At 44.6% G+C, this 11,269-nt stretch overlaps 1 protein-coding gene across 2 annotated transcripts in view; it reads right to left on the minus strand.

Annotated features, from left to right (window-relative positions):
• Positions 1-10,984, minus strand: part of LOC124621897 (formin-binding protein 4-like) — a 181,934-nt gene extending 170,950 nt beyond the window's left edge. The window contains exon 1 of one of the 2 annotated variants that reach the window (XM_047147382.1): positions 10,869-10,982. In XM_047147382.1, the coding sequence (XP_047003338.1) occupies positions 10,869-10,973 (105 nt within the window). In that variant the 5' untranslated portion in view covers positions 10,974-10,982. Of the gene's footprint in view, positions 1-10,868 lie in introns of both variants that reach the window. The other variant, XM_047147383.1, reaches the window with a different exon arrangement.
• Between the last annotated feature and the right edge of the window lie 285 nt (positions 10,985-11,269).

The raw sequence follows: 11,269 nt of genomic DNA on the forward strand, positions 1-11,269 counted from the left end.
GGGAGTCGTTATCCCTTCGCTCTGCCAAAAGGTGTCCTCTCTCTGGGCGGTCGCTGCGGCCGAAGTAGGTATGTGTTGACTCGCCCCCTGAAGGGACGGGCCTCCCAGCGGGCTGGTGGCCTCTTTAGAACGAAAATTCCTGTGGCCGTCATGTTGTGTACGCCAGCCTCGACTTTTTCAGCCTCAGTGCGCACTTGCGATTTACTTATTAGATCTGCATATCGCTTACGTGAATTCATACAATATTGACTCTACCTTATCGAGTTTGGGTTCGAATGAAGCATCTTGATGTGCAGAATACGATTGTGAGGACGGAATATGTAAAAAATGAAGGGCAGGAGACCACACAACCTTACACAGTCTATTGCGCTATCAACATACAAACAGGCTACTTACAGCCTTAGACCTGTTCCGATTGGCCGACAACTGCCTACAAGGCAGTACAAGGAACAATCCACAATAGTTGGACACCGGTAGGGCCAGTGGAAGAATCCTGATGATAATATTTGTTCTTTATTCAAGCAGCTCATCATTTGGCCTCATGGCGCTGAGTGGCCTGTTACAGACCTCTCTACAACAGAAAACTCCAATGAAGTACGAAAATCGAACCCAGGTCCTACCGCACTGAGGGCAGTGACGCTATCCTTGTCATAAGGCCGGAATCGTGCTACTGTTGTTTGTAGAAGAAGACAATGAACTTTCGTCTTTCTCTTGTCCACCAAATTCATGATCTTGACCCGATATAACACATCTTGGTCGCTATCGGGCACCAGCTCCACCATGATGCGCAACCGCCTCTTAATTCACGTGAATTGCGTGACCTGTTCATATACATCCGATGCCACATGCGTCCAGAAACCCCCAGGAAGCTGTCGAATCCTTGCCTGTACTGGGTTCCAAAAGTAAATCAACTCTTTATTACTCTGGTGGTCGTAATGTTTTGAGTCACCAATGTATAGGCTACTGAAGTGACAGAAGTCATGGGATAGAGATACGTACATATACAGATGGCTACAGTATCACGTACAGAAGGCAAGGGCACTGCAGTGGCGGAGCTGGATTTTGTACTCAGGTATTCATGTGAAAAGGTTTCCGAGGTCATTACGGACGCATGTCGGGAATTAACAGATTATGAACGTGGAATGGTAGTTGGAGCTATATGCGTGGGACATTTTGCTTCGAAAATAGTTAGGAAATTCAATATTACGAGATCCACAGTATCAAGAGTGTGCCGAGAATACAAAATTTCTGGTATTACCTCTCCCCACGAACAACTAGGTGGCCGACAGCCTGCACTTAAGGACGGAGAGCAGAGGCGTTTGCGTAGAGTTCTCAGTGCTAATGGACAAACAGTAGTGCGTGATATAAAAATAGAAATTAATGTGGGATGTACGAATACCGTATTAGTAAGGACAGTGCGGCGAAATTTGGCGTTAATGGGCTATGGCAACAGACGATCGACGCCTCTGCTTCTGCTGACTGCATGACATCGCCTGCAGCGCCTCTCCCGAGCTCTTGACCATATTGGTTGGACCCTAGACGACTAGAAAACTCTGCCCTGGTCAGATGAGTCCCGATTTCCGTAGGTAAGAGCTGATGGTAGGGTTTGCAGGTGGTGCAGGCCCACGAAGACACGGATCTAAGTTGTCAACAAGGCACAGCGCAAGCCGGTGGCGGCTTCATAATTGTGTGGGCTGTGTTTACGTGGAATAGACTGGATCCTCTGGTCCATCTGAACTACTTGCAGACCATCTGGAGACATTCGTGGACTTCATGCTACCATGGGAATGCGCCAGTCACAATTGTTTGCGGTTGGTTTGAAGAACATTCTGGACAATTGGAGCGAATGATTTGGCCATCCAGATACCCCGACATGAGCCTCATCGAACATTTATGTGACACAGTCGAGAGGTCAGTTCGTGTAGAACATCCTGCGCCGGCAACACTCTCGCAGATATGGACGGCTATAGAGTGAGCAACGCTCAATATTTCTGTGGGGCTCCTCCAACGACTTGTTGAATCCATGCCACGTCTAGTTGCAGCAGAACATCGGGCAAGAGTTGCGACACGATATTAGGAGCTATACCATGACGTTTGGCACTTCAGTGTATCTGTGTATCTGACTCAGGGTGCATGTCCAGATGAAACAGTACGCCTCAAAGGGCACGTTTTAGAGACGCTTAAAGCACTGTGGTCTTCTGAGCAAAGTTATACGATTATAAAAAAGTTTGTCTATAGCTCCGCTATTACTTCAGTGGAACTAATGTCTCTTTGTCAACTGTAGTGAGCGCATCCTCATAGTAACCACAAAGCCGTTAGCGTGCTACATTTGTTTCCTGTCCTTTGTGAAGAGATTAAACAAATAGCTCTACATCACTTTCACGAGAAAATGCAAAGGAATTTCTGTATCACTTTCGCAAGGACCGGTAAAAGAATATATTTTATTGAAGATCATACGTGATGAAATGTCCGAAACAATTTAAGCAAGACGCCTAAATTCACAATTTAGTGTGAACTTTTACCTGAAATAAGCGTAATGTCTGAGTAATTGTGCGAAGCCATTCGCTAGTTTTGCTGAATACTTTATGGATCACAAACATGAAAGTGACTGCGCCATGTGTAAAACTTCATGTCTCCGACTTACGTAAAACGTAATTGTGCACTGTTTCAATATTTGTAGAAGAATGTCTCGTGAAAAATATACGTTGTATCAGATGCAGCTGGAGGGGACGACAAAGCAATCATATTCGTTTAATTCGTGATGGCACCGCAGACGAAACATCACATAGTCAAAACAATCAATCTTTATCAAGAAACATGTAGAGCCTGCACGCGTAACGTCTTTGCAGTGCACATCGGATGACGATAAATTCTTACGGATAGGACTTAAAAGATAGTTGCGATACCAAGTTTTTTTAATTTTTTCAGAATCATTGTAATTATAATGGGGATCTCCATGAAGCAACGAAGTTTATCCCAGTCGTATCCCTTACCGTTACGTATAGAAGAGTATGAAAGCGAGTTTCAGGCAAAACTTAGTTCTTAGCATAAGATTATAACATACCATAAAACTGAGTTTCACATCTTTAAAAAATGAAGTTTATTCATTTTGATCGATTTCAACGTCATATAGGATAAAATTCATAAGGTTACCTTGCAACCTGTTTCTTCCACATGTTTTAGCCGAAACACCTCTCGGGAGATATATGCTTCATGATTTATTCTTCTGGAAATCTAAGAATGGATACCCTGTATATTCGTTGTCCTTACTCTTCCAGCTGAAGGATCAGCGCTCCCCATTTCTGTACAAGGCAGAAGTCAAGGTAGGTGGACGGATCCTGTTTATAGTATAACGAAACAGCAATGTATTCTCAGTTATTTTCGCATTCATATAACCGATGTTGTCTTCCACCACTTATCATTATCTACAACACACTGAACAGGTAGAATGTTTTACGAACTATAGTTTCTCATGTGCAATACTGATTATTTCATCAGTGTTTTCCTACAGTCATCTGTTGATAAAGACGTACGGTAGCTGGTAGATACGCTTTAATCTTCTTATCTTGTCACTGCGAGCTCGCCCGAGGAGTGGTGTCATAACAACAGACAGTTTCAGAAGTAGACAAAGCGTTGTGCGACTTATCTTTGGACTATAAAGTTTTTACATGAATTTGAAACTTGAAAATACTTTTAGCTGTCAACTTACAGTTACCGAGTGCCAATTTGTCTTGTGCCACGTCTTGTGGACATATGGCGCCACTAAACAAAAAATTTCACCTGCAAGCGAAAATAATTTTTTTCTGTCTTACGTTAACTAAATTTAAATGCAGTATTCTTTCAGATAAATGCATTTTGAACATTTTTCCTGGAATTTAGTTACTTCTCTGAAAAGAGATTCTGGAAGATCTTCAAAAAAACCAATAATCGTTTTATGTTCTGCAGCCACCAATTTCTTTAGTTGAGGGAGTAGGTGGACGTCGTATGGTGCCTAACAACGTGAACAGGTTGCCTATTCCAATGATTCGTACTTCTAAATACTTATTTCTCCACTGACAAAACAATTTTTAGGGCAGTTTAATTGGACAGGCGAGAAATGATTATTTCTGTTGCCTTATGATCATGACTTTCATGGATGGGTGCTCAGATCAGATATCAATTTATTGTTATTGATTTTGTTCGTAACCATGTATCTGTTTCGTTCACCAGTTATTGCCACACCTTTTGCAAATGAATCGATAAGAAGAATCTCGGAACACAATAACTTTTCCGATCTATGAAATCAAGTACTTTTCTTTGGATTCAACACCATTGTCTTTCACTCAAAGCTTCGACTGTTGCGTCGTTTTTGTCCTGAAATGAAGCACCTTTGTGTCGTCCACAGCAATAAATTGTAGACCAGTACCAATTTGACTCCCTCTAAATCGTTCCAAGAATTGGTGAAGGGTTTATTTTCAAATTTATTTTGGTCTGCGCTCAATAAATACATCACTTACCTTGCAAAAAACTATCTCTTTGTTAATTGGTTATGAAAAAGTCTCGTAATCTTGCTTCAGACGCGTGTTTGGCGTCAACTATTTAGCACACATTTGGCTATAAATCGTCCAGTACCATGCCGTCCCTTTCTCTGGTGCAATTTTGGATACGTTCTTCTCGTGGATCTTCTTCAGAAACATTACTTCCACTTGCGAGCAAAGCTACTAATCTCTTTAACGTTTTGAAGGTTAAAATAATTTGTCACCTTAATTCTCTGGTTCTCTTTTAACTAACGATCAATCAGTTACCGACGACGCCTTCATTTATCGCTGCAGGCCGTCATAATCCCCAGCAGAATCACATTGTTGCCAGATATTCTTTACCTAAAATGGTCACCTAACCCAAGAAAGGAAAAACGCCTCAACGTGTCTTTGTTGCCAATCCTATCACCATCTAAAACATCGTCCCAGCCAGAAGGTTCCTATCCATTGCAGCACCTGACTCCTCGCACAAGTGCAAAGCATGGGTCGCCCCTCCCATCAGAAATGACTGTCTCTATCACGATGATAAACACACCACTTCATTCAAACAACTCCCTATGTCCCCATTCTCCTCACCACTGAAGGTGAAATCAGATTTGTGGCAACTCTCCTTCAAAATGATCATCCCTTCGATTGACCCTGCCCATGTCCTTCATTAAACACTCTGGCTCGGCGTCACGTATTTCACCTACGTGCTTCCGGCACGCACCGCCACAAATCACTCTCACTTGACATTATCCTGCCTAGATAATCTTGTCTCATCCCATTACTACTTCCCGTTTTTAAAAATGGTCGTCAGATAGGCGGTTATCAGCCAGATAGGAGGTCATCAGTCGCCTAGACTTAGAACTACTTAAACCTAACTAACCTAAGGACATCACACATAGCCATGCCCGAGACAGGATTCGAACATGCGACCGTAGCAGCAGCGCGGTTCCGGACTCAAGCGCCTAGAACCCCTCGGCCACACCGAGTATTTAAGGAAGTGGTATCCAAAAGAGTATTGTTTTACGTCTAGCGTTCATTGAATGCATGTTGCAGTTTCTTCTCAATGAGACGATACTTTAAACAAAGAAAACGCACGATCAGAATTACGATAAACCTGGAAAAGATCCTTCACTGTGTTCGCTAACTGACAACACATATCACTCTTGCTGCCATTTTCTGAGTTAAGAATATCCTTAATTAATACTCACCATACGTGATAATAGAGTGAATGCCACCAAAGTAGCCGGCCGAAGTGGCCGTGCGGTTAAAGGCGCTGCAGTCTGGAACCGCAAGACCGCTACGGTCGCAGGTTCGAATCCTGCCTCGGGCATGGATGTTTGTGATGTCCTTAGGTTAGTTAGGTTTAACTAGTTCTAAGTTCTAGGGGACTAATGACCTCAGCAGTTGAGTCCCATAGTGCTCAGAGCCATTTGAACCACCACCAAAGTAAACAAGCCTTTGCGATTCAGTGTCAGAGAAAATGGAGATTACTTTTACACTGAGATGACAAAGGTCATGTACTAGCGAGATGCACATATTCAGATGGTGGTAGTATCGTGTACACGAGGTATAAAAGGCCAATGCGTTGGCGGAGCTGTTATTTGTACTCAGAGGACTCTTGCGAGATGGTTTCCGACATGATTGTGGCCGCGCGATGGAAATTAACACACTTTGAACGCGGAATGGTAGTTGGAGCTAAACGCCTGGGACATGTTGTGTCGGGAATCGTTAGAGAATTCAATATTCAGAGATCCACGGCATCAATAGTGTGCCGAAAACACCACATTTCAAACATTACCTCTCACCACGGACAACGCAGAGGCCGACGGCCTGTACTTTAACGACCAAAGCAACGGTGCAGCCTTTCATGAGTCAGTGCTAACAAACAAACAAAAACGCGTGAAATTATCGCAGTAATCAATGTGAGACGTACGACGAACGTATATACAGGGCTATTACAAATGATTGAAGCGATTTCATAAATTCACTGTTGCTACAGATACGTAGAAAAACTCATAAAGTTTTGTTCGGCTGAAGCCGTACTTCAGGTTTCTGCCGCCAGAGCGCTCGAGAGCGCTGTGAGACAAAATGGCGACAGGAGCCGAGAAAGCGTAGGTCGTGCTTGAAATGCACTCACATCAGTCAGTCATAACAGTGCAACGACATTTCAGGACGAAGTTCAACGAAGATACACCAACTGCTAACTCCATTCGGCGATGGTATGCGCAGTTTAAAGCTTCTGGATGCCTCTGTACGGGAAATCAACGGGTCGGCCTGCAGTGAGCGAAGAAACGGTTGAACGAGTGCGCGCAAGTTTCACGCTTAGCCCGCGGTAAAATTGGCTCATGCCACAACTGGAGACCGACAGCGCCGACTTCATCTTTCAACAGGATGGTGCTCCACCGCACTTCCTTCATGATGTTCGGCATTTCTTAAACAGGAGATTGGAAAACCGATGGATCGGTCGTGGTGGAGATCATGATCAGCAATTCATGTCATGGCCTCCACGCTCTCCTGACTTAACCCCATGCGATTTCTTTCTGTGGGGTTATGTGAAAGATTCAGTGTTTAAACCTCCTCTACCAAGAAACGTGCAGAACTGCGAGCTCGCATCAACGATGCTTTCGAACTCATTGATGGGGACATGCTGCGCCGAGTGTGGGAGGAACTTGATTATCGGCTTGATGTCTGCCGAATCACTAAAGGGGTACATATCGAACATTTGTGAATGCCTAAAAAACCTTTTTGAGTTTTTGTATGTGTGTGCAAAGCATTTTGAAAATATCTCAAATAATAAAGTTATTGTAGAGCTGTGAAATCGCTTCAATCATTTGTAATAACCCTGTATTAGGACACTGCGGCGAAATTTGGAGTTCATGGGCTATAGTAGCAGACAACCGACGCGAGTTCCATGCTAACAATGCTCACCTGCAGCGTCTCTCCGGGGCTCTTGATCATATCGGTTGGAGCCCAGACGACTCGAAAACCGTAGCTTGGCCCGATGATTCCCTATTTCAGTTGGTAAGAGCTGATGGACGGGTTCGCAGGTGGTGCAGTCCCCACGAAGACACAGATCTAAGTTGTCAACAAGGCACTGTGCAAGCTGGTTGTGGCTCCACAATGGTGTGGGCTGTGTTTGCATGGAATGAACTGCGTTCTGTGGTCCAAATGGCTATGTCCGGCTACTTAGAGACTATTTGCACCTATTCATGGACTTCATGTTATCAAACAACGATGCAATATTTATGCATGACAACGCGCCGGCTACCAGGCCACAATTGTTCGCTATTGCTTTGAACAATGACAATTCGGGCGAACGATTTGGTCACCCAATCGCTCGATTTGAATCCCATCGAGCACCTATGGGACTTGATGGAAAGGTCAGCTAGTGCACAAAATTCTGCACCAGCTACACTTTCGCAATTATGGCCGGCTATGCAGGTAGCATGACTCAATATTTCTGCAGGGGACTTCCAACGACTTGTCCGTGCCACGTCGAGTAGTTACAGTATACCGGGCAAAAGGAGGTTCGATACGATATTAGAAGGTATCCCACGACTTTTGTCACCTCACTGTACAGTGAAGGTAGCGGCATTCAGTTTCTGCATAAGATCATGAATTCAGTATTCCAAGAAACCTTTCCATCTGCCTTCAGTCCTGAGAATTTAACATGATCGAATTCATTGGCTGTTTGAGCACCTTGGGGCAGTAATATTTAGCTTTTACAAGCATTTTGTGACACATTTTACGAACTGAGATTTGTTGTAGTGTTCTCTGGAAGCCACGTTCTGTTGTTAGCGAGCACCCTATTAGCTACATCATTTACATTGCATTACACGTCTTTCACCATTATACTTGTTTCATCTGTAAAGCGGAAGTTTTTAGAGTTGTCTGTAATGTTCAATGGCAGATCACCGAAATCTCAAAAACAGCAACAAAACAAGGAAACTACCGTATGGCAGATCCCTCACGTTGCGTGATACCTGTAAGATTCAAATATCTTCAAAGTTTGTTGACGCTGGAGGGCTACCTTTTACTTCCTGTTTTCCATAACGAGGTGAACCATTGTTGAACTTTTTTCATAATCACAGAATGTTGCAAGTTATAAAAAAAATGTTTTATGCGCTACACAATCAAGTGTTTTAATTAAATCAAATGAAATATTTTCTGACTTCAACGAGCTGTTTATTTCTGCGGTTGATTGATGACAACAGATCAAGGTCTAAGTAAGTCATGTTAAGCTTCTCCTTACAAAAAGATGCATAGCAGTTAACCAACACTCGCACATGTTATGACAAACACTGCAAAGCTAAACAATAACACATTAAAGTGAATATATGCTCTCTGGCAATACACACTAAAACTAGACCACGAGAAGGAATGCGACAGCGTATCACATTAGTCGCTCCGTAGTTTGTCGAGGTCACAGTTCATATTTTGTGACATTAATCCAAAGGGATGACAGTTAATCAACTAACATTAATCTTTTCCATTCAACTGCTTTTATCACATCAATCATGGACCAAGAGCGAAACGCATTTCAGTGCCAAGTCATTACAATGAGAGGGCTATTCGGGAAGTAAAGTGCGATCGATCGTGAAATGGAAACCTCAGAGAAAATAAAAAATGTTTTATTCGCAACAGTTTGCCAAAGCTTCCCACTATTTCTCCAAAGAGTCGCAGCTTCAACTCAGCCATTTGTCGTATCGTTGTACCAACTTTTCGATACACTCCTCATAGAAGACAGCCACCTGTGCTTTCCGCTACTTCTCCACGCTCATCTGCAGCTCTATGTCTGTGCCAAAATGCTGTCTTCATAGCCAGCAGTTCACATGACCTGAGATAAACATCAGAGGGAGCCAAGTCTGGGATGTAAGGAGGGTGATGAAACACTTCCCATCGAAATCGCTGCAGGGGCATACTGGTTGCCCCTGCAGTCTGCGGTCGAAAATTCTTATGAAGAAGAAAATACATGACATGTACGTTACACGGGGTTGCATGAAATCAGGTGCAACCTTACAGTGGGCAATCATACTTGGTGGGAGACACTATTGTTCTAGGCATCTTTACGTGCTCAGTGTGTACTCACAAGGGAACCTCCCCATCGTACCCCCTCAGATTTAGCTATAAGTTGGCACAGTGGATAGGCCTTGAAAAACTGAACACAGATCAATCGAGAAAACATGAAGAAGTTGTGTGGAACTATGAAAAAAATAAGCAAGATATACAAACTGAGCAGTCCATGCGCAAGATGAGCAACATCAAGGATAGTGTGAACTCAGGAGCGCCGTGGTCCCGTGTTTAGCGTGAGGAGCTGCAGAACGAGAGGTCCTTGGTTCAAGTCTTCCCTCGAGTGAAAAGTTTATTTTCGCAATGTTATTATCTGTCCGTTCGTTCATTGACGTCTCTGTTCACTGTAATAAACGTACGATTAGTAGATGAAAGGACGTGCCTCTCCAATATTCATTGACCTTGTTATTGAAGTCGCGAGCTATATTTGCTGGATTCTTATTGTCCACGCAATGCATCTCACGTATTTAATGCACTCTCGTCCAAAGTAGCGAACAGTCAACTGCCAGCCAGGGAGCCTCGTTAGCAGGAATACTCTCTCTTCTGTGCGCTGTAGTTGACTGAAGTCGTGTGTTTCGATGTTTCTTTAGGTGTAGCGCCCCCATACTACGGCGCAGTTACCTCACATCGGACGGACGGACGGACGGACAGATAATAATTGTCTGAAAATAAAAAATTTAACTTTTCACTCGAGGGAAGACTTGAACCAAGGACCTCTCGTTCCGCAGCTGCTCAAGCTAACCACGGGACCACGGCGCTCCTGGCCTCACACTATCCTTGAAGTTGCCTATCTTGCACATGGACTGAGAGTTTGTATTTTTTGCTTATTTTTTTCATAGTTCCACACAACTTCTTCCTGTGTTCTCGATTGATCTGTGTTCAGTTTTTCAATGCCTATCCACTGTGCCAACTTATAACTAAATCTGAGGGGAGATGCGATGGGGAGGTTCCCTTGTCAGTGCAGAAAACAACAACGTGACGCCATCGACTAACATACTAGAGACGTTGTCCAACACAACTGTACAAAACTTCGTCCGACTTTCACTGTCGTTTCCATTTCGCGACCTATCGGACCTTACTTTCCGAACAGGCCTCACACTTGGTTTTGGAATATTAAAGACCTTCGCTTGAATAGAAATAATCAATCAACGCCACTGGATCTCATCCAAATACGTCAGTACAGTTGGCGTCCACACTTGTAAATATTTTGACTTTGTTGCGTACGCGAGGTGCGGCTGTACTTGGCGCCATTCCTTGTCGCGTTGGGACAGAGAGATGCGACGCAGTACGCACCTTGGCGAGCGTGGAGAGTCCGCGGTGCAGCAGCAGCACGCCGGCCACGCTCCAGGCGGCCAGCTGCATGGCGACCACGGCGCGCGACGAGCACGACCACGACATGTTTAAGGCGCGGCGGTCGGCCGAGCACTGACACAGCCCCGCATCCGCCCGCCGCGCCCCACCCCGCCCTCACCCACACCGCCGCTAGAGACGCCACGCGGGGACTCCGGCAACAACAAAACACAGCACAGCAACAGGTGCCCAAGGCCCGCGCGGCGCCAGCGCGTCTGCCCGCCGGCTTGCTGACAGACACGGGGGTCTCCAGCTCCTTTACTCGCGGCTCGTGCATCGCCACTTGCCCTTTGCTTGCTCCTCCACCACTGCGCGGTGCTTGTAGCATTCCTACATCATCGTTT

This window comes from Schistocerca americana, chromosome 7 (genome assembly GCF_021461395.2).
Source record: "Schistocerca americana isolate TAMUIC-IGC-003095 chromosome 7, iqSchAmer2.1, whole genome shotgun sequence".
Lineage (NCBI taxonomy): Eukaryota > Metazoa > Arthropoda > Insecta > Orthoptera > Acrididae > Schistocerca > Schistocerca americana.